Here is a 25,816-nt window from a genome sequence, read left to right as displayed (position 1 = left end):
GGCAGCCTAGTGATAGAGCGCCCGCTTTAAGTGCGGGAGGTCTTGGGTTCGATCCCCGGCCGTGTCATACCAAAGACGTAAAAAATGGTACTAGTAGCTTCCTTGCTTGGCGCTCAGCATTAAGAGGGTAGTGCTAGGACTGGCCAGCCCGGTGTCAATATAATGAGACTTGGTGGGGTATCATGTCACGTGTCTACGGCGTAATGTTCAAGTGAGACAGCACTATAAAGTTGGGCAGTTTGCTCCCTACTACAAGTAGACACCGTCGTTCGTGAATATGACTGAAAAATTGTTGAAAAAGACGTTAAACCCGAACACACATACACAATTTTCAAATTTGGCCTCCAAGTCATGACGTAAAGGAAGCGATCTGGGCCACTGATCCCTTCAACTACTGTAAATAGCGAACTGTTTTTTTTTAACTTAGGTTACTAGATTAAACATAATTAAGCATCATTTTCGTTATAAGTAACTTCAAAAGCGCTTTACGTACATACATGTGTATAGAATACAAAAATGAAGTAAACTAGGGGCGTGATTTACAAATGCAGAGAGCGATCTGACCAGTACAATAGAGAGAGAGTTGTTTTTATATATTGATAGCCTGGTTCTTTAACGTTCTGAGTGTGGAGCACCGATACACACGAATCCCTCTGATTATCATTATTTTTGTGGATATTTGCACTGAACATGTTTGTTTGTACCCTTCCTATTCTAACAGCCCCAGTTTTATATATTCATACATTAAAAACAATCTAAATCTAACTTATTCTAATGGTGCTTAGTTAAAAATTGCAAAAGAATAAGACAATAGTAAGCATGATTTTATTGCAATTTGTATCCTAAACTACTGAAGCATTTAGGTGCTAATTCGCGTCTTTACATTTTCAATCAAGCACAAATGTGATGTGATAACATTAGGTCATTCAAATAAATGGTTTTGATTAAAATCTGAATCAAGAAATTTGATACTGGAACTGATAGACCATTCGATTAGGAGTTTAGATACGAGTCTCTTGTAACTGTAAAACACAAAATGTTAAACAAAAATCTTAAGGTCTTGTAGACACTGAACCTTTAAAAGTAATTGTCGAAACTATGTTAGGTGTTAAAACACGTTGCAAGACATTTTTAGTTCACAAAATATTTTATCTGTAGTCCAAGCGAGTCGAATTTGTTTGCCCGAATGGTATTCTATTTCAAAAACCCGTATTTCATATTAGAGTAACTCATTTCTGTTTGGTTTGAACTTGCAAGAATCCTGTGCATTGTGCTATAATGTCAGTTGATAGACCAGCTGGAGTCCATCAGGTTAACTCTTCTCAACAACTTGAACATTCTGTTGGAGAAGTCACTCACATGGATAAACCGGTATCAACAATAGATAACTATAGCAACAAACAATGAACAATCAAATGTCTTAGTGGGCATTCAGGGATCATATCCAAAATTATAAGTTTTGCGTTTGTAAAATGACCATAGTTTTCGGTCCATTCTCTGACTCCGAGCTTTGAATAGACATAAAATGAATGAACTTATAAAAACAGATAAAAAAGGAAAACATCAGAATAACGACAACAACAACAACAATACTTTTATCTCTATTGTATGGGTACATATAGTAAGCGTTATTACTAACCATGTAGGCAAGTGAAGACTAGACATGAAAGAAACAGACAACTAGGAATTTTTAGTCAAAATTAAATAGTCCTAGGCAGAAAGACTAAAGTATACCAAGCTGCGGTGGATTAATGGATAAGGCACATGCCCCGCAATCGGGAGGTCGAAGGTTCGAGCCCTGACTGGGGCGGGTCTTGCTACTGAAAAGCGACCGGTTGATAAGTCACCAGCTAGTTAAATAATGGTAACCGATTGCCTACCAACCTGGTGCGTGACTTATGCTGTTCAACGTATGTAGGTGTCTCATAAGCTAACTTGGCTGGCCCTTTCAATAGGGGTGACACTATAATTAAACAAACACTTTACTTTAGCTTATACTAGCTTTACAATTACTTTCTTTTCCAAACAGTAATCATTACTTTCACATTAACACAGGTCATAGATGGTTGGAATTTCATTATGACCAAAAACGCTGCTTAAAAAAAGACTGGGAAGTGAAAAAAGTACAAGTCATCGTCCATCCACCCATGAGATCTGGATTAACATTCTACTTGTTGGTTTAAACATATCTATTCCCGACAATATACAAAATTATATCTATATACAAACATTACAAGTACAGTTGATGGAAAAGATTAGAACGAAAGACAAGTCTTATAGAGTTCTTCTCCTACTTGTTGCGACTTATGTTAGTTTTGCACGACGATTTAGTTTCATTCGTGACATATTTTTATGTCTGAACGTAACTTGCGAAAATAACATTTAAACATACTGCCGTATGTAGGCAAATTATTTTTTAAAAGCATCAAACGCAACAAAAGAGAACAAAAGGAGATTAATAGATAAATCTACCACATTAACAGAATTGGGGATGTGTAGGGATAAATACATATAGTACGTACGTCTAAATGAAACAATGCCAGAGACATGTAGGAGATCATTTAAGATAATGCTTCATTTAATTTTCCACAAATGCCATGATTTACCGTAAGTTATCAGATACATGCAAGAATAGTTAACCCAAATTAATTGTCCATACAAAATTTGGTCTCAATCTGATGTAACTGACAACAAAACGTTTAAAATTTGGCAAACAATGAAGGGATTGGGTAGCTCCAATATGACAATCGCGCGTCACTGCATGAGCTAGCCTTCATTTGATAACAGTAATCAGACCATCTTTTCTCCTAGATAAAGACAAAGCCATGAAGATATAGACTACTGGTTCTTCTATATAATATGAAATCATCAAGTTAACAGTTTGATAAGGGCTGTGTATTGATTTGGTTATCACATCTCTAGCGGAAAATAAACATGGAGTCATTTTGAATAAAATTTAATCATTGATCATAAACTTGAGGTATAGAGTATAGCACAACAGTTTTTAAAAAAGTCATTTTTTTGACGTTTTGCATTATTAAAAGGCCCTCTTTTGCTTCATATTTAAGGACATAAAATTTAATTATCAAATTCCCTGGCGCCATCCAGCAGGCTTACGGAAGCTCGTTGGTTCTACCCAGGTGCTCGCTCGTGATGAAATAATGTACGGAGGGGCATCCGGGGTCTTCCTCCACCATCAAAGCTGTAAAGTCGCCATATGGCCTACAATTGTGTCGGTGTGACGTTAAAGCCAACAAAAACAAAATATTTTTAAAGGTTTTATGTTTGAAGGTGAAGGTCATATGAGGTCCAATGTCATCTGTATGGTCAGTATATAGGTTTTGCCACAAGGACTGTTGAGTGGTTACACTAAATAGGGTAATTAATGCAGGCTAAAGACAAAACAGTAAAACTTAATTCGGACGAACGGACGGACACTTCAATCGCTATATGCCCATTGGTGTTCAAATAAACGAAGAACGAAGTGTGGAGTTAGAAATGTTGTTGAGCATATAAACAAAATATTTTTTTTAAGTATTTAGCGAATGAAATTTCATAAAACATACGTCACCTTAAGATATTATAGTTAATAGTTTTCTTATCTACTAAAGTATCATCTAGGGTGACGAACAAATATGGAACAAGAATAATTATTGTAATTATTATGAATAAGCCTTAATCATTGATTGAAGCTTTAAAAGATATTCATATAGTTTACTCATGTCCAAAATATTACTTTTCTGCCTTTTCAATCGACTTCAGTGTACAGTTACATTCATGTTAGGGGACTCGTGTATTATACCTGAGACTAAAAGAGAGCTGTCAATGTAAGTTATTATATATTCCCATCTGGACATAAAGGTACAAAGGGCTGATGATTAAAGAAAGTTATTGTAGCTGTTTTGTTCCAATAGGACGATATGTCCCTGAAGCAAATCTTGTAAGTATTTGTCTGTTTCGATAGAAACTTATTTCTTTCATTAATTTGGTACGGCAATATGTACAAATGTGTATAAGTTGACAATGTATTCAACGTGGTTCTGATCAGATTTCAAAATGCTTAGTGTCATTAAAGAATTTCATAGATGAGTTTATGACATATTTCAACGAGTCAGCTTTAAGATGCAACTGAATATTCAATTACGGTCTTTAATCGACGAAACTAACCTACAAATATATTCTGACCGCATGAAATGCAACTTTTGACCTGTTTTGACCTCATTGTGAGCCCTAAATGACAAAGTCACTGCTTTGTAAGTTATTTACAACTGAAGGTTTTTGTGAAAAAATAATATATTGCACAGACGAAAAACATCAAAGTGCTCAATGATTTCCCAGTAGTAATGATTTACGTTATACACAGAAAGTCGTAATTTTTTGGTTAGTTAAATATTCTCACAAATTAGTAATTTTTATTCTCAAATGCCTAATCAATTGTACTGAATGACATAATGCATTTTATATTTCTTTAAAAGCAATCGAAAGGTGATAAATATTAAACTATATTTGTATCAGATAAAGCAAAACCAAGGGAACAGTAATATTTTGATGTTGAAAGGTTTAGAGTATGGTAGCGTTTTTTTAAATGTTTTTTTTTTCTTTTGTTTTGCTACTTTTGTCGTCAATAGCTTCATGATGTAGAGTGGCTATAGCTTTATCAGTTTGCCTATTTGAGAATCTTCTTTGTTAAAATGTCATGTGTAGGAAATTTTTGATATTGGCAGGGTACGAATAGATATGACCCATGAACGAGCTTACGGCTTTTACATCTTTAGCAGTGCAATGGGTCAACATGTGTCAACTATCGAGAAACGATATATGTTCAGTGTACAATTTACTTGTATATTAAGCCGCCTGTTATATCTGGAGTTAATGATTTATGTACCATTGAGTTTTAAATGATGATCAGGCAAATAACGCAATGTTTTAAACTTTAAGCATACAGCTAAATCAAATGACGTTCATGTTAATAACTTAAAACAATAGGCGTTTAGTTGCAGTTCCCTTCAAAACGATGTACTAGAATCAACAACACACGAGTTCCATCGTATGGATGTTCAGTCTATCTAATTAATAGCTGCAACGGAAAATCTCTTCTCTGACCCGCACATGTTATCATCTATAGCATTCAGCTACACTCAACAATTCACCACTGATCCTTGACTTTAAGGATGATCCTTGCCTGTCTGTAAGCGACGTGTCATTCCAAAGACTCATACTCCTAACTCAAAGGTCAAGGTCACAGTTGGAAGTCAAATGTCAGTAGCTTTTTTTCCTTTCCGGTTCATAACTCAATTCCTTGAAGATATTATTATATTGCATGCCAAAAATGTATCCCATAATGTGATTATGTGCCAGAAGCAACACCCAGACCCTTCACATATAAGTCAAACGTACATCAGAGGTCATAGGTCAATAAGTGTTTGTCTTGTCCGGCCCAAAACTCTGTCATTTATTAAGATCTTTTAATATACTTTGACACAAATGTTTCCCATGATGAGGTGATGTGTCAAGTGAAACATCAAGATCCTTAAGTCAAAAGGTCAAGGTCACACTTGGGGGTAACAGTTCAATAGTTTTTTCCTGTGCGGTCAAAGAATTTCAATATTTTCTGCCACAAATGTTTTCTATGATGAGACAACTTATCATGCACAACACCCTGACCCCTAACTCAAAGATCAAGGTCACACTCGGAGGTCGAAGGCTAACAGGGTTTTACCCTTACCTATAGGTTTATAAAAAAAAAATTACCATTCATCCAAATCTTCCAAATAAGGCTTTATTGTGGGCATGTACTTCTTCAAAAAAAGTTTCTTGTTTGAAATAAACTCCAAACATGATTGTTTTAGTTCAATAGTATAATAATTACCCAATGAAAAAGTAACACAATACTTATGTCGTTATACATACTTACAAGTATTCTTATTCAAGGAGGAATCAAGGTTAGTTAATGCATCGGTCACTAAACTGTCCGTACGGTTTGAAAAAAAATTCGTACGAGTCAACCAATTTTAAAATTTTTACGGTCTCTGTATAATCGTAGCGTCTGGTCACAGTACCTACGTGCCCCATACGATCTTAAGAGGATGAAATCATAGGATATTCGTACGGACATCGCAGACAAGTAGGCGGAGCTTGCAAGTAGCCCGGCCGTATCTTGTACTTTTTGTGGGGCTCGTACGGCGCTCGCACGTACTCGTACAGTATCCGTAGGTACTGTGTTTTTATACCACCTTGAATCACGAAGGAAGTCGTACGGAGCTCGTACGGCGATCGGAACTCCCTGCGAGGCCCGTGCCGACATCGCACGTTCTCCACGAGGTGTCCTTAATATGGTAGGGACATCGTACGTTGACCGTGCGAGTCCCCTGCGATAGCCGTGCGAGCTTCGTTCACAGTTTTCCAAATCCGCACGTGCGATGCCCGTATGAATTCTTCCGGGAAACGCGCGGTTCCCGTACGGGGATCTTGCGAGCTGCTCCTGACTTCGCAAAACTCTACGAGCTCGTAGAGATCTCGGGAGTGTGGTGTTCAAAATATCCGTACGACGTTCGTACGATTCATCGATGTCCGTACGGACGCCATACGAATTTGCCAAAATTCGACTGAAAACCAACTCGTACGGAGCTCGTAGCGTTTTTGTGACCCGGGTATTAGAAAGGCTCTTTACTTACAAAAAAGCTACCAACCAGTTATTATTTTGACCGAGTGTATGACCGCATTGATAATGATGAAGCTACGGCGATTTATTGTTAAAATTGTAATGGATATCCTTTTAATATTGTCAATATTCTCTTTCGTTTTGTTCAAAACTTCATGAAAAAGTTACTTTTTGGAGAATTACGCAAAATGTGTCATTTTTACTAATAATGATGCAAATATTAGAATAGCAGATTTACTGTTTCAGTCAATACTAGGGTGAATAAAACATAACTTAATGCTATTTCTGCCAAGTTTGTTTATTTTGTCACTCTTGCACACGCATATTGAGTCAGAACGTTCAATAATTAATAACATAGAATCATATCATCCCACGTGTGTTACAATGGCGCAGCTAAACACATCCAAATTGCAATTTGTAGGCCTATACATTGTATAAGTTATTATCACCTGCAAACAGTTTGCCAAATTACCCAGGCAAATTATGATGTCACTTAAATGTTTGTGTTAGATATTGACGTCATTTGATAAATTCGAATTTCCATAGAGTTCGCGAAATCTAGTCTGCACAGTAACAAAATTGTGTGTCTCTTTTGGAACACACAACTAGAAACCATGAAGGTATCACAAATACTAATTTCAAGCCGGTTAATAATAGAAGTGGCACTATCGACGGGATAAAGGTAGGGCTTAAGTGCAGGGTTATTTCAGCAGGAAATGACTAAATATTATACACTCACGCATACGGATTTTGTTTTGTATTCTAGGCTTTAAAATTAGTGTGGTTCGCTGCCAAAACTATCAAAGCTATCTAAGACATGGTCAAAGAGATTTATTTTTTGGGGTGTTTAATATGGCTCCGACACAGTTATAAGACATATGGCCACTTTCCAGCTTTGATGGTGCCGGATGACCCAAGGTGCCTTTCCGTGCATTATTTCATCATGGGTGGGCCTCTGGGTAAAACCACCAAACTGCCGTAAGCCAGCTGGATGGCTTCATTACATTTAAGACTCCAACGCCCCGAGTGAGGCTAAGAGAAATTGAAATTGCACTGATAACGCAGGGGAAAATGTGACATCGATTTGTGTAAACCGGTATTCCATGCATCGAACATACCTGTGTTACACACCAGCTTATAGAGTATTCCTATAAAAATATATTTGTAGGGTAAAACGATATGTACTTCAGTACTGTAACTGCAATTTTTGCTGGATTCGATCTGAATATCGCTCTTGCTTGAAACAATGACCGGAGTGGCACCTTTTTTTCTCCAACCACCAAATCCTAGAGAAGTCGCCATATGTATGTGTATGAAATGGGAGATGTTCTGTGAAAATGTTATTTTCATTGTTGCATTTCAGTTTGAATGGTACCATATTCGTCCTTTGGGAATGACATACATGTTCCCTATGTAAGTGAAATAGGTGTATGCGCATGATAGCTTCGTGCAAATAGCGATACAATGTAATTGTAAACATTTTTTCGGGAAGTAATGATCTCTTTCTATATAACGCGAAGCTCTGTTCTATATTTTGCACTGAAGTATAACAGATATTGGCAGCCGATGAATAGAAATAAAACGATTTGATTCTCTTTCTCCCGCACTTGTGATTTCAAGCATCTACTAAGCTAGTACTAAAATCTTTATCAAGCTTCTGGAAAAAACACCCTAATTTTACGAAGACTACCTATTTCATACCAGCTATTGGTATAATGTTATGCTAACACATAAAACTTGTATGGTAAATATAGTATGCTAACCCATAAATAACTATTGCAGCTAACGGCTCAGTGAAATACATTGTTTCTAGCTGACGCAATCATTTTGCAGACAGCAACAGAAACATCATGGACATAGATACTGTAAGAGAAAGAACATCAGGCACTTACTACAATTCGCAAAAAAAGATCGCTCCGTCGCGTCTTCAATTAACATGTCGTAATAAATACCGTTTGACTTTCAAGTGTGAATGGTTTTTGATTTTTGCTATTGATTTTTAGATCATTTCCATCGATAAAACCGCATTTAGATATTCTTTTTCACTTTTATTAGCAATTAGTTGTCAAGTGCGTTAAATGGCTTTAAATTGAGTTAAGCACAGAACTACAGTTATAAATTGACAAAACCCCATGTCAATTATATGATGAAATATTCAAAGTTTATCGGAATACTTTTAGTAAACCTTTTGTCTGAACGAATTTCCCTAACTCCTCATTTAAATGCATGATTTGTCTTGAATTGCTAGATCGTAGTGTGATCAGGTAGCTCGGAATCTGTCGTCATCAAACATTTAAACACTGTAACCGCAGCTCCAACTGCCGAGCTTCAACCATTGGAGCGTTCAAATTGCTAATTTAAATCCATTTAATTTTACAAGCCGTTATTTCTAAACATTAGCAGCGCTTTCGTTAATATTTTAAATGAAACATCAACCCTTAAAAGGTAATTATTGAAATGTAACTGCTTTCAATTCACAAATGTCATTAATACATAGCTGTACGTCATCATTTGTCGTTTCAGAAATAATTCAAAGTTCGATTTTGTTATGATTACAGTGCGTACAATCAGACAGCAATATTTACTAATGTTGTGATAATGTTTAATAATTCCTGAAGGAATTTCACATATATTTTAAAATTTATTAGTCATTGAAACAAACAAACTCAGGCACGATTAAAATTCGCTTCAATATATCTTCAAAATCGAGAATACAGACATTTACAAATAGAACTAAGTAGTAGCTAGACATTATCAGTCACATATTTTAATGTTGTAAATACAACAATTCATACAATAACTGATAAGCCTTCATATTTAAATATAATGTATAATTGCACGATTTTAAGAAAGTGTTTAAATACTTAATGATACTTAGGATACATATTCAGACTCAATAATGACTCAATAATAGAAACAGTTGTCATGTCTAAATTATGAAATTGTTACCGAACTGTTTGAATTTGTTGCACATTTTCAAAAAATACCGTAAGCGGTTTTTGTTCTGCGATGCATTTCAAAGTTGTCTGTGGTGCATTTCAAAGATGTCATACCAGTTTGTCAGTTCATGCTCCTAACTCATTTCTAACTTGATACGTTACACAAGTTCTTTTAAGATAAACAAAACTGTCCTTCAAATTTTAATTTGCCATGTATTTGATTTTCTATTGATACGAATTGACGTTCAATTGTATCCATGTTAAATTCCCAAGCAAAAATAAAAAATATCTTCTGTTCTTTATCTTTTAGATTCCACGTCTCCAACAATTTGTCACTATGAAATTGTTAATTTGGTAAAGATATAATATATGCCAATTTACCTATTATAAAGAAACTGGATATTTAATTTGGGCCTATCCTATTTAGCGAGAATATTTGGACCGTATCTGAAAAAGGGTATGTCAAAAGCAGGTGGTACGTGGGCGTGGGAATCCAACATAAAACTTTCTCTTTTATTTCCGCACATTATATTGGTACATTCATCTCAATTCATCAATTTGATGTAAACGGTTTATATCACGGAGCATCTTTAATTGTACTCCGAGTATTGTGTCATTAATTTTATAAGGACACTGGTACTTATTTCTCCGTACTACATAAACACAAACACGTTAACATGACGATTTGACTCTATTGACAGAAAAGACATTTCTTGTTTTCCTCTATCTTTATTATGGTCTTCCCCATTCCCTCCAGAGGACTTAAAGAAGGTACATTCGGTTTCGTATTATCTTTTAGTTTTTTCTTTCATCTCTATCATATTGTGCTTTGATCATCTATCGGAAGGATGTAAACTTTCATAATTGTTACCTGAAGGACTGACCTTTCGATTGTCCTATCGGGGTAATGGCTCTTTGTAAAATTACAATAAGCCTTTCCAAACTCTAGCGGTTCGGTCAGTATCATATGCGCTCGGTAGACATACTTATTATCATCGCTATTGAAACAGGCAATACAGTACCTCTGCAACAACCAGACAAGGAAATTAATCGACAATGACATCTTTAAATGTTTGAAAGTAATAATATGCCGCACTAGCTTCTAGATCGTGGTAAGCAGAAATTACATATGATTGTATTCGGTAAACCTGATGTGTTATTTTTGTCTCCTCAATTGTTATGCGTGATCAAGTTCTTCACACAATTATAATCAAGAACATGTAATCGTATCGTAATAATATTAACATGATTGTACCGTTTTGGTAATAACAGAAATAGTGCGCTTGTTTTTGATAGCATTATATTAATATTAAATTTTCGTTTTTATTCTGTGTCTTTTTTTACACTATTATAGTCCAAAACATTATGCTAATATTCATTATCATGAATTTTATATGTAGCCAATACACAGTAAAGCATCTGCCGCTGATTCAATTAGAAACGGATAAGTAAGTTGTAAATTGACTCATTCTAATAGAAAAACTGATTTACAACGCACTCCCGTGTCATATCTATGACAAACCTTTGGAAAAAGATTAGCGTAGCTTACTGCGAGGAAGTTAATTCCCACAAGGGCACAACAATAGCCGCAAATGAAAGTCATTTACCTGTGAAAGCACAAGTCAAACTTCATCTTTATATCTGCAAAGAAACATCTGTGTACATCGTGGCAGCGGAGCGTTTTAATCGGAGATTTTAATGCAATATCAGGCCTGTCATTTATACCATGGAGAATGAAGTGTATTCGGTGGTTATTTTTTGTAAATTTGATTATTATAATGGATCGGATGAATAACTGAATTAAAATGAAATTTGTCAACAACCTCAGTTATTTTTTTAATGCGGTGTACATGGTAAGCAGACAAAATATAGGCGTGTCTTCAGTCATGTACGTCTATCAGTTACGGTTATTAATAAGATGATATTGTGTGTTTATATTTTATTGTTGCTTTTTGCTTTATGTTGTTACATTTTTGTTTGGTTTGAGTCATATCGTCATTTTCTTGGTCATATTGCGACTTTTCAAGTTTTGATAGCGGAGAAAGACCCCCAGGTGCCTCGTCCAAAGACATTGTTTCAGGCATGAACGGTCATCTGTGTAGAACTAACGACTAATGTAAGTCAGTTTAATAGATTTTTCACATGAAGAATACCCCGCGCAAAGCGAGGTTTCGAATCACCATCGGTGAGGGACAAGCGATTCCAAGCCAGCGACTTGAACCGTTTAGCCACGGATGTCCCTTGCATTATGTTCTAAACGTATTATTCATTATTGTTACCTCTCATTTTATGGTAAGAGCAAAACTCCCACATGTTTATCATTTAGCTTCTAGCTAATTCTTTAAGAAAACTACTTTAGTTTAGCGGTGGCACTATATTTTGTTCTCGGCCTTTGTTTAGGAAGAAAAAAACTGGCACTGCGTTGACTAGTTTTACTGTCAGTTATGTAGGTAGTTTCATAGTCATGTTATGGTTTCATACGTTATAATGCAGAGAGTATGATGTAAATGTCTAAAAATTATATAAAAGTTTGAGCAGTGCCAAATTATTATAAACATATTTGCGCAATTAAAAGCTATATCGATGTTTCGGTAAAATAAAACACAATTTCGCATTACTTTTCGGGTGAACAGTAATATTGTCAATACTGTCGGCCTCGGCTCCGCTTCGGTTGGCAAAATTATTCTCTTTTTTACACTATTTACTGTCTTAACTTAAAGCAGGTTTAAATTGTCAATTCCAGTGTGTTATGTTCACTTAAAACATTACATTAACGCTACCACGAAAGTTCGATTGATATGCAAGTTGAGCGAAGAAATGCTCTTTGTGTCTGTATAGATGTATATATGACACAGGACTATTTCTGGTTTAAGACGTCGCAGAAGCTTGTTAGGCATGGGGCAGACAGTTACGGGATTTTGAAATGTAGTACTGTTGAATGTTTGGATCGGTCTTACAACGAAAATGCGTCACATTGCCAAAAACATTTTAGTAATACCTCGTGAACGACCGTTTAAAAATGAATTATCTTCGAAAATGTAAAATATTTACCCCCAACAGACCGATATACAAGTGTTAATATTCCAACAGTTATCTTTGTAATTACCGAATATTAGTTAAACCAGCAACCCTCGACAGAATAGTCAATCAAAAGACCGGCGACAACGAGCAACTTTATTATAATGTTATAAATGACTGTTTCCGAAATTACTGTAATTTTGTTATATATTTACGCATTGTCCGTTAAACCGTTTAAACACCAATAGAATAATTACTTAATTTTGTAATTTTGAATTTCCCTTATATTGTTTAGCTAGATTGTAGATAATACGATAAGCGACACGCAACCTTCTTTTTTTTTTAGTTTTCCAATATTGTTTTCATTCCATTTTCACTTCGCGTAGAAAGTAACACTATTCGATTACGCATTTTCCCACAGCTCGCCGCCCACTTTAAATCCAATATTCACTCCATTCGTTAACTAGCTGTCTGGAGGCGGACCTTAGACTGATCGATGACAGCTGAAAAACACTGTTCATTATAATATCAATACGAGAAAATCGCCATCTAACGTGAAAATCGATCCGATGCCAATAATACTACTTTAGTACTCGTTATGCCAATTATTACTAGTGTCACTTACTCGGAGCCTATCGCATTTTACGGTGATAGTATGACTTGGTGGTAACTATTTTTAAGACGATGATATACGCTTTACGGTAGCTAACTATTGTCAGACAATTGAGGTAACTTCAAAGATTTTGAAAGCAGATAATTACACAGAAGAAGGTTAAAGTGTTAACGTATTATGTTCAAATAAGGTGCAATTTTGAGGCTTTAGACATTCATCTTGTGACAGTGCGAGCGTTCGCATCGTGGAAGTGTATCTTTTAAGTCAACATTAACAAGTAAACAGAGGATACCTAGTACTAACTTATCTAACTTTTTATAAATTGAAAATGATTCATCGGAAAATGAGAATGAATTCTACAAACGTGTCGGAGGAGTCGGACAGCTATTCTGAAGTTGAGGATCACGTTGATGTGGAATCTGATGGCCATGATGTATCTGGAACAGCGGCTGATCTAAGAATTCAGGAACGTCTTCAAGGTGTAACTGGCGATCACAGCAATCACAACATCCCCCAAAAAGGCTCAAACTGTGACGTGTGTACGAAACATTCTGAAAAAGTTACAAAACCGGCAGTTAGACCTTCATTTTTAATAACAGACATTTTATCAGACACTAAACGCACAGAGACTGAAACAGACACTTCGGTGGTCAATACACCGTGTACTCCGTGTACTCCGTGCACACCGTGTACACCGTTAACACCCGTATCACATACAATTGACATTCATAAAACAGCTGCAATATTAGCTCAAAGACAGTCTTCTACATCATCGAGATTGTTGTTATCCCCTTCAGAGAGATGTGAGTCACCAGTTTCAGATGATGGTAAGTTTTCTGATTTATTCCACTGATGCTTAAATGTAATTTGCTACTTGATATAAATATTTATTTAATATATATTTTATTATTGTCAGTACTATGTAATGATATCATTGCCTTTTTAGCAGTACAGCATACACGAACAAAAGTTTCCTAGTTCATTACTGCTGCATATTGTAAGAGAACGGGTTCGGCTTTCAGTGGAACCATTTTTTAATGTGGGTTGAAAAAATGCCCTTTTCAATAATTGTACATCATTGTAAAACACATCTAAAAGGTTGAAATTATTTACAATTGATTTTCCGTTAAGTTCTGCTATTATCTTGACCAAGGCAATGTTGGATATACATTTTTCTAAAACCAAACAACAAAAAAATAAAGAAAAAAACACAACAAAAAACACAGAACAAAGCTCTGTCCTTGTATTATGTAAATGAAATATTCATGTTAATATTATGTTTATTCTCAAGTAAAAGAAGCAATTTTGTTGCTTTAGTTTTCACATGAAATTCATGACGTGGTATTTTTTTTTCGAACAAAGCTAATGCTGATATTGTTTTCATTTTGTATATTTATAATATCTTTTCTTTAATTTAATTGCATTGTTGTATTTGTTATTTCTGCTCTCTTCCTCCTCCCTGTTTACATTATGTAAGATTAATATATCACTAACTTACTATAAAACTTATCAGCAGAGTCTTTCCTTACTGTTTATGTATATATATATATAGAAATAACCTTTCAACATTTTTAACATATATGAATGCAGTAGATACAGAAATCTCTATTCATCATAGCATTTAAAACATGAATAAATGCAATCTCATAAATTATGTAATATTCTGAATAAAATGCATCCAACCGAAAGTGTGTACCAGATAGCATAACGCTTAAAAAAGGAATTAAACACTAATCTTAATTTACTCTATGAAATATTTAGAGTGCACGCTTGATGGAAAGACAAATTTTGAAAGTTCAATGTAAAAAAGCATGAGTGAAAATGTATCCACGCAGAACGTAATTATTACAAATAACTGGAAATTTAACAGAGTAAAAGATGAAAATAATTCACATAAACATTAATTGTTATTATGTGCTTTTTGTATATTTTAAGTTATCAAATACAAAACGTGTTTGTTTGGAATGGTTCATGCGCTTTTCTAACGTAATTTTAAATCAAGCCATCATCTGGTATGCCGCAGAATATTCATTGTTGTCTCACTGAAATCAAGCGCATGTGCAGGTTTCATTAGAAATTCATAGTGCATTAAAATGTTAAACAATAGAATGAATTAATTGGCAAATCAAAAAAGTAAAGCACTGAAATAATGGTTAAACAAAAGAATAACATGAAAATCCTAATTTCAATTGAAAACTAAAATAATGGTTTGCCTTGCTACATATGGCCAATACGTTGAGACGATCATTTTACATTTAAGTACAAAACGTTTAATCAAATATTTAAAAGATACTAATTGTATTTACACATTTCATAATTTTATTCTGTCATCCGTTGAAAATGAATAAATTATTCAGGGTAACATTAACAGACAGTGAAATTGAAATTTACTGCGTTACGTACAAAAATAAAATGAATTTTTGATGAAGAACATGATCAAAAAGTGTTGTTTTAAAATCTTAATTGCAAGCAAAATCATAACGTTCGCATCAGGCAACAAAAGAAAAACTGTGCATATTAACGTTTAAAAAGATTCGTTTGAAACTGCATTCATTAAATCAATAAACACATTAAAATGCTTTTGAATGTTAGTTTTTGATATGTCATCGGTTCATAAAGTATTGTTATTTGTTTAAAAAAATGATAATAATAAATTAGCATACTGTCTTCTATTATAATGTTGTGAGATATTGAAATAATGAAAACAACAACAAAACCAAATTTATTCCAAAAACTAACAGATTTGTTACGAGCTGGTAAATGATTGTAATCACTAATCCAAAATAGTTTCTTTTGTATGGTATCATTATTGTTAAAAGTTGCAAATTTACGAACATCTAGATTGAATATTGATTAGACACATAAGATAAATGTAGCAAAATCAAACCATGATATAAACAAAAGGCTTTGACGAGATAGCCACTAACATCAACAAATACGATAACAATTTTAACAATTCAGCAAGCAGGTAATATAAGCAGGAAGAATTAACCTTTACAGGGTAATAACGAGCTGTAAAGAAGACCTGATTATTTAGCGTATCCTCCCATTGTGTCCCTTAACCACAATTGTATTTAGAGTAATTGAGGCGGATCCCAAACTGGCGACGACTTATACCCACGTCGGAGTGTTTTTCCGACTGCCTGCTTCTCTATAGGGAAGCTGATAACATCATTATCTCGACCCTCCTCATTAGGGCGATCTGTAGAGGGTTTTGTTCTCACTAAATCGGATGCTTCTGTATTTTTATCTGCAAAAGAAAATTATTTGAGATTATTTTGAATTATTTTAGTTTATTTTGAATTCATATAATTTAGACATCAACAAAAACAATCTACTGTCCTTTACAGTTATAAACTGTAGTGAGTTTGTCACACATTAGTTATATGTAAAGTATATGAAGTAATAGAAAGGAAATGAATTAAATGCAAGGCTTCCTGCCGGCAGTCGTGCTCATTTCAAGTTATTATGAAGGGTATTGATCATTTTAATATCACCAGTAATTGTTATCTATATAAACTGTTGGAAGAAAATCAACTGCAAAATTGTCATAAATGCTAGTTATAGAAATACTTAAACTATTAATTTTACCGTAGCGCTATCAACATGATATTCTATATGAAGTTACATTTAAATTAGGTTTTATAATACAGATTCACCCCTACCTGCACCATTGAAATCATTATCTATTTACACAATTTCTTGAACATCATTAGATAATGGTATATCTTTACACCCGGCGAATCAGTAAACAAATAAACAAAAGAGAAGCACACACAAAAATATTATCTCATTTAAGGTTTTGTTACATTTGAAACAATACTGAGACATAGTTGATTGTGAAGTGTTAAAATAGTTTCACATAAACAATTAGTGTTATCACTATGATTTGAACTGTTCGTATACGCTAGAGTTTTGTTACATTATCTACAGATTGTTATTTAACCCTGTTTAAACATTCGTACAAAGCGTCTGACACGGGTCGTGCGTCTATTGCTTTAAAAAAGTATCAAATGTAACAGGAAACACCCAAAGAGCCCAAACTGTTAAAAAGTAACATTCTTCAGTGTAAAAACCACTAAATATTTTTACAAATTTCATAATAACTTTCAGTTAATGGATAGACCGAGCATCGCTGATCAAAATTATGATACAATTATGGAAGATGTTTTAGGAATTTCTTGAAATTGTATCTTTTTAACGAGTTAGAAGATAAAGATAATCATATTCTTATAGAAACAGCAATGTCATCACTAATGCGGTGAAAAAACCACATTGTTTCAATGATAAATGACAATGAAAAGAACACTTGATAAAGACAAAGATAATATTTATCATATCAAATGTTGCTTAAAATAATGTTTTAGAATTTGTAAAGATGTAGAAAAAATAGAGTCTTTATGGTAAGGAAATGTAGAAAGGACGGATACAGTGTTCCTAGATCCTTTTTCTATGCTGATTTGAGTCTGTAAGTCCAGTTTACGTCCTATGACCTAACATTCAGAAATAAATTTAAGCAACCTTTGTTGTATTTTCAGAGTCAAGAGAAGGCAGTCCATCTCCATTGTCAGAGAATGATTCTTCTAAATCTAGTAAGAAGGCAAGGAAAGCCAGAACTGCATTTACAGACCACCAGTTGAACTCACTCGAAAAGAGTTTTGAAAGACAGAAATACCTCAGCGTACAAGACAGAATGGAATTGGCCGCAAAACTGAGCCTTTCTGATACTCAAGTGAAAACTTGGTATCAAAATAGAAGGTAAATATCGATATTATTGTAACCATGTCTCTTGAGGCATATTGTAAGCTTTGATAATATGTTTTAAGAACCAAGCCAAGTGTTCTCATATATGTTAGTCATATTTGTGACAATTACAATTTTATTCTTGCAGTCTTTACATGCGTTTCTTTTGCAGAAATCTCACCATTTTGTTTTTAGTGATAATTTACGAGACATATTTCATTTCTGATTGATTCTTATGTGCGTCTGCTTAATAATTTATCTTTCAAATTGTTGTCGCGTGTTTATGAAGTTTTCATAAACGGTCACCAACCTTCGACATAAGGTTTCGTTCTACTATCTCATATTTTATGATCGATCTAAATACTTGATTAAAGTGATGCGCCAAGGTTAATTGCCTAAAGGTGCGGATAGTATTTGATGGTGATTTTATCATCGAAAACTGCTATTGAAGACAGTGATTGTACAGTTATTATTTGGACGACATATTGCTCGGCATATGGCACCGTTTACCTGCAAAATGAGCTTCAACTTTTTATGTCACTTAATTTTGATCTATTTCACCTGATATAAAAGATGTTAATTTAGAGGCAACATTATTCATAATTAATTCATGTCTTTAATACCAGCATAGTTTTCAACGCTAAAGAAAATTTCACATAACATTTTGAGAATTGGTGTGTGTTGAGAGAAAAAAAAACTTTAAAATGTAACATTATCTTGCAAAAAGAGAATCTTAATGAAATTTTATATTGTGCCAAAGTTGTTCGAGCTGTTTCAAACATTGCTTCAAATGTGGAAACAAAGCAACTTGAGACTGATGAATGACATTGCAGAATAAGAAAACTTGCTAAATAAGTAAATGCGTTCTTTATGATATCACTAACAAGTAAAATTTGAAAATATCTAAGTTTATAAATAAAGTAAATGATCTAAGTTTTTAAATAAAGTAAATGTCCGTTAGTAAAGAACATTCGTTATTTTGTCTATTACAGAACTAAATGGAAGCGTCAGACTGCAGTTGGCTTGGAACTACTTGCAGAGGCCGGGAGTTATTCCAATATCCAACGCATGATACAAGCTAGTCCATATTGGGCTTCGTATCCCACATCTCACAGTCACAATCCTGCTCTTCTGTCTGGTATTGACTCTTTGTATTACAGACAGGGCGTCTCTCCTCTTTCTTCACACAGACAACTCGTCTCTAGAATGTATCTTCAGGGCATGGGACACATTGCGTAGACAATTTACATTTGTGCGACCTTGATAATTGTTATCTACTATAGATACATTAATTTATCAAAGATGTAAGTTCCATACATAACGCATAAAAACAAGAACAACAAGAAAATATGTGCTACTATCTCGATCTATATGTATATGTATTAGGAAAATTGTAATTGGCTTTAAATATTTGTTTACAGTGAAGTTTGTGAAGACAGGACAAGTATATTAACATTTAATGTTAGAAAAAATCTATTCATTTTATAGTGTTCAAATTGTTAAAATTTGTATTTATTATTTATATAAGTAGCAAGCAAGTTCTATGACATGTTGTGCAATTTTCATAGATAAATTTTGTCAGAAATGCTTTTACTTTACATGGTATATTGTGTTCTAAAAACTAATTTATATTGCATCGACATTTCAACATGTCAAGTACAGACTGGCTAGAAGTTCTCCCGCTTAAAACTTTGACATTTCTTGCAAAGTATTTGACTTAAACTTTCTAGTTTGTGACACAGTAGTAAACATTTTGACGAAAGAGAGTTTTCTTGACGGTAGTGAACTTTGTATTTATTATTTTGCATATTTTGAACAATGCTGGAAAGCGTAAGAAATACTGTTTTACTGACTTACTTTGGTAATTCCCAGTGTAATGATAGGGCTTTAGATTTTATATCAAATGTGAATTGGAAAGAGATGATAGTTTTTCCAAATGTAAATGTTTCATGTGTATTAATTTATGTGCTTCACATCCATTTATATTTTATTGTTGTTAAAATGATAACACTTTCAACGTGGGAAAAGGAAATTAAAATATTATAAATTATAAGGAGTCTTGACTTGTATTTCATATGCTCAACAGGTAACATTTATAATAAAAACTCGTAGATCGTTGGTCCATTCCGCCCAACTCAAGGAAAGTGACTATTATCACTGATATACCGGATGTGACTTCTGAATAAAAGGTAACAATAAAATCACAAGAAAAATGTAAACTGCACAAACTCCAAAAGGCGAATCTGAATCCGCCAAAATGATCCGGTATATGTCACTAAAACAAACAACACTAGATCGAGAGAAATAAAAATTGGTCCAATATCACATGAATCCCAGGACATACCCGACAAAACAGTAAGACACAAAATGCCATACCCTATAAAATCGGGTTAACTCAAGTATTGACCCATCCATCTGAAAAGGTGATATTTAACATTTAGCCTGCTGGCAGCAAGTGATTCTACCTTTGCGACCAGTGCTTCGTTATTCAATCAGTAAATATTCACTAAATACCCCTTTAAATGATAAATGGTACTGCCCAAAATGCATTATGGGCCAGCCCATTATAGAAATTTATCAGGCTAAAGGTTAAAGATTATGAATACACGGCTGGTAATCATCGTTAAGGAGAAATCATAGATAAACAACAAAAACTACATTATAAAAATCAGGAAATTAAGGGGACACCCCTCCCTCCACGGCCCCTCCACTACTGATTTGGAACCTTCGTATTAAATACAATTAATAATACATCCAAGCATACACACCAAGCCTGCTCATCTTCTCTGAAATAGATAGCTGTGACGATATAAAAGCCATTTTAACAGCGATGGAGTTCACGTCAATGTACAGTTCAACGTATCTGTAAAAGCCAAATGTACTTCCTTTACACGTACATGTTTCCTAGTAGCCATATTAATAAAATAAAAAAGACAACTATTTCACAACCCAACAATGTCAACATGAACAAGGTCACTGCTTATGAAATGGCAGTGCGGAAATAAATGTGTGTATACATGTATACATTACATTAACTACATACTTTGAGGAAAGAAGAACATTAAGAAAAACGCCATTAAGGCCCGTTCGAACTGGGGACATTAATGACCTATATTCCTCTTCACTGCCTTTACTATTTGCAAGGACAATGTTGCAGACATATATTCAAAGAATTATGTTCTTATGTTGTCTGGTTCTTTAGGATAAAGGAGAACATTCAATTAACTATGATAAAATTTTACTTAAGCCGTTGCTATTGGGTGTGGGGATATTGCCCATTTCATTACTTCTGATGAACAGACTCAGTTAAACTGAGTCAGACACTGCTATTGCTTTTCTGCGTTCTATGCTTTACGGATAACATAAACGTTGTTAATTGTTGAAATTAATGTCCAAGTCTATCACATCTTTTGTGACATTATTTTGTAAAAACGCAAAGTAGAATTATGTAACCTGTGCATTACATGTCAGATCACGACAGTGGACAAGTGTGTGAAGTTTTAATCCATTTCCATTAGTTGGTACTGAGATACCAGCTTACATACCAAAACTTAACCAAATGAGGACGCGGACGCCGACGCATGAGTGAGTCCAGTAGCTCTACCTATACTTTGAATAGTCGAGCTTATAAAAATGTAAATGAAAGGGTCATGAGCAGTCATGTACTGTACTTGCACGTTAAATCTTACTAACCACAACCTTTTGCAGCTTTTTCAGTAGCTTTGCCTCATTTGTTCTGCATGTATTTAACGTTATATATAATATACATGTCTATAACAAACAATAACAAAGATCCAGTAGAAATAGCAGCTCCCTTGAAAAGACACACTAAAAAAAGACTTTTGTGGAATACAAAGGTTAAACAGCGAGGACAAACCAAAACAAAAAATAACACGAAATCAATAATAGGAAGTTTCTATCTGATTCAGTACTTTGTACACAAAACCTTTCTGAAAATCCGCCCCATATTCCAAAGATAGAAGGCCGTGTAAGTAAAAGCCAAGCGAATCACTAACACATGTAATGGTAATAAAACATGATATGTAGACGACATCAATTCTCAAGTGAATCTTTACATACATATAAACATAACATTACAATAGGGAAACTTGTGAAATGACTTAAATGACTTGTGTGCACACCTGCGTGCTGTGTGTTTCGTTTCGGGGACTGTAGTTTAGGAAAATGACATTCCCTGTTTGATATTCATCCTTGTTATTTTCTAAACTGCAGTAGAAGACAGAACAACCAAAAAACTTATTTTGGGTGCTACAAAACAGAACAAAAAAAAACAACAAATCTCAAAGCGGACTTTTAAAGCAACTATCTATCATTGATTTGATTCTTTCTACCATTCATTTAAACTTATTCAGAGGATTTATTTATTTATTTATTTATTTGGGGTTTACGGCGCACCAACACAGTATAGGTTATATGGCGCCAAACAGGACTACAAATTTTGGTTTCACATCTCATTTACATCGAAATAAAAACATGAGGTATGGAATCAAAATCTTGCATACCTGCTGGAATCACAGAGTTTAAGCAAAACCAAGTGTTAAGACCCTATTAGTCGCCTCTTACGATCATGCAAGGGTAAGGCAGTGGTTCCAATTCTTTTCATACACAGATCTTCCCAGAACCACATGGGGCTATTCAGAGGAAATCGAAGCGTAAACTTTACTGACTTATATGAATTTTAAGAATATTATGTTGCTGCAAATTTGCATTGTGATACAATTATTCCAATTGTGGGCATAACAATAATTATTGATAAAGAAACAACGAAATTGATATTTTTTTTTTCTGAATCCTTAGTGATGAACAAAGAAATCGGTATCCTGTCAACACACGACACGACAAAATAAAAATGTTGCAGGCCCGGTTTGGGTATGCCCGAGCCTGTCCATGGACGATAATTGCATGCTACCTACCATGCCCTCCGGCCCCGTGTTGAGTAAAACTCAATATTTGCTCATGTTACAAGTACCAAGACAATTTAGAGACATCTGCAGGTGTGTTTATAAGGCAATGTATTAGAACCTTCATTGAAACACAGTGGACATTTCCGCAAAAAGCACCGTACGGTCCCCAGCTTAAATAATGGACTTGTCCGAAATATTTAAACAATGGACAGAACTAAACAAACTGCAATTTAGAGAGGGGATCTGAGGTTATGGAGCTACTAAAAAGCAGACACCATATCCATGGGGTGATTAGACATTACCCAAAGCCACGAAAGCGGGAGTATTGGAACCACCGAAATGATCAAGCTAGAAATCTACACATGTACCCGTTACACAGCATAATTGTCGTGTTGAACGATTTGAAAAGATCGAAATATAACAGCTCTGATTAGATGAACGGGCCTTGTACTAACGATATACAAATTATTGTTTGTCATCTAGTTATTATCCATAACGAATACCCCAGACAAACATTGTATTTTTTTCAGTCCTTTATTAGATCCAAAGGAGCATTCCCGAATATGATTATCATATTTCAAGGACATAAAAGTATTGAAGTGGTATTTTAATGACAAATGGCCATTTGGTGGCATTTTTTTGATATCCAGACGGTTATAGGTGTCTTATTTTGACCTCAATAAATCTCAAATGTTTTTGGGTTGGAATTAACGTCACACAGACACAACTATAGATGGCGGATTCCCAGCTATTCATGATGGAGAAAGACCCCAGGTGCCTTTCGGGCATTATTTCATTACGGGCGGGCAACTGTGTAGAACCACTTACCTTCCATAAGACAGCTACATTGCTTCCTTACATGAAGCATTTTACACCCCAAGTGAGGCTCGAACCAACATAGGGAAGGGGCATATTGTTACGCTCCTACCCCTTGGAGTCGCTTGCGAAATTATTCCTGTGTTTATGTGTATATATAGCCTATATGCTATGACAGCGGTCAGTCGCTGCCTAGCAAATATGCTAATAAGTGCTACCTGACTGTAGCTCTTGGGCGTGATCTTGGGTGTGGTTCTGAACTACACTGTATTGGGCCGGATTGAACCTCAGGGTTAGGTTTTGAGCATATAAGTATATAATTGGTAGACGTGACTGTGACTGTTCAAGCGCCAAATTTGGCTTGACCACTGCTGCTTAATGTGTTTGCACCTCTGTAGACTGCTGAGACAAAACTCCTGTAGGCTGCTGGACGTGACCGGACTCCTGTAGGTTGCTTGATGTGACTGGACTTTTATAGGCTGCTAGGTGTGACTAGAATTATGTTGACCGCTAGACGTGACAGGACTTCAGTTGACTGCTAAATGTGACTGTACTTCTGTAGGCTGGTAAGTGTGATAGGACTTCAGTAGACAGCTCAAAGTGACCGTACTTCTGTAGGCTGCTAGGTGTGGCAGGACATCAGTTGACTGCTCAGCGTGACTTGCTTTATAGGTTTTAACACCTGACCGGATCACTGTTGACTGCTAAGTTACTCGATCTTTGTCGACTGCTCAGCGTGAATGGTACTAAGATTGCTTTTGGTCAGCCTTTGCAGATGTTCTTTGGTTGAACTCCAACATTTAAGTTTTGGGAAAATATATCTACTTAAAGGTCCAATACTAAAGAAAGTGAACGTTTTAATTTCTTTTAAAACGCAGAAAAACTGTTTCATTTTATTGGAAAATGAAAGTTGGTATGTAGAAATTCGAAATAAATCGCAGTATATGTACAATTATTTTTCTATGAAGTATTAAGAAAGTTAAAAAGACCTGGGGGGTCATTCTGTCGATTCATTGAAATTTCAACATAATACACATACATTTTTTTGAGTTCCAAAGACCTTCTGTAAATTTTGACCTGCCAATCTTCATTATTTAGTGTCTTGCAGAAGTCTATGCACTGGCTATGAAAAAAATGCTAACTCACTTTCCCTTAGTAATGGACCTTTAAGACTTAACAAAAAATTCTAGGACTTAAACTATTAAAAATACCACAAACGACTATTAAAAGTTTCTATTATTTATTTGACAAGTTCTTAATATTTGTTTCTCACAAATAAATCATCAAACATTGAATAAAATCTAAAAAGGAATAGTCGCAAAGCAGCTTAATCTATTAGTTTCTTGAGCCAAAGTTTGATTTCTGCAAAATAATTTAAATAGATCAAATAATTCTTCCTGTTCCAAAACAAGCTTTAGAATACCAAAATAAAACTAATAAAAAATGGTGCACACCCTTATAATTTCTATTTCAAGCCAAAATATTGTTAATTTCGAAGAACGGCCAAATACGGTATGCAGCCGAAATTTTGATGCTGGAGCTCCAGAATGACGGTGAGCAGCCCTTATATACTGTCGCCGAACATGCCACAAAAAATGGTGAAATCCACGAACGCTCCACAGGAAAATTGTGGTGACCACAGAAAATTCGTGGCGCCCACAGAAAAATCGTGGTCCACGGAAAAGTTGCGGTACACCACAGGAAAACTGTGGGGAAAGTTTAAATGGCTCTAGCTGACTGAAAAATACACAAAGACACAAAATATTTAACAGACATACAATATAAACCTCAAACTAGTGCTATCTGGAAAAGATTTAGTGTAAATAGCCGTAATTTTAATATGAAAATATTCACTCCCTTTGCAATTATTCACCGTGTAAACAAACATGGCGGAAAAGATTCTAGGCAAAGGTGTAGTTGATAAAAACATTAAAATACATTGTTTTACATCAGAATTCATAGAATTACTCAGCAGATTTACTTCATGAAGGTTGCTACACAACATGAAATTGGAATTTAACATCTGGAAACTAAAATGAAGGAATAAGGGATTACTGACAACTGTCGTGAAATTCGGATACATTTACAAACTTTGACAAAG

At 34.7% G+C, this 25,816-nt stretch overlaps 1 protein-coding gene across 1 annotated transcript; it reads left to right on the top strand.

Moving 5' to 3' along the window:
* The first annotated feature begins 13,228 nt into the window (after positions 1–13,228).
* Positions 13,229–20,027, top strand: LOC123555966 (barH-like 2 homeobox protein). The gene is made up of 3 exons (XM_045346556.2): positions 13,229–14,058; positions 17,770–17,989; positions 18,967–20,027. The coding sequence occupies exons 1-3, from the start codon at positions 13,560–13,562 to the stop codon at positions 19,211–19,213; spliced, it is 966 nt and encodes a 321-aa protein (XP_045202491.1). The 5' UTR covers positions 13,229–13,559; the 3' UTR covers positions 19,214–20,027.
* Positions 20,028–25,816: the final 5,789 nt, after the last annotated feature.

The sequence above is a fragment of the Mercenaria mercenaria genome, chromosome 15 (genome assembly GCF_021730395.1).
Source record: "Mercenaria mercenaria strain notata chromosome 15, MADL_Memer_1, whole genome shotgun sequence".
Classification (NCBI taxonomy): Eukaryota; Metazoa; Mollusca; class Bivalvia; order Venerida; family Veneridae; genus Mercenaria; species Mercenaria mercenaria.
This window is presented reverse-complemented; position numbering and strand designations above follow the sequence as displayed.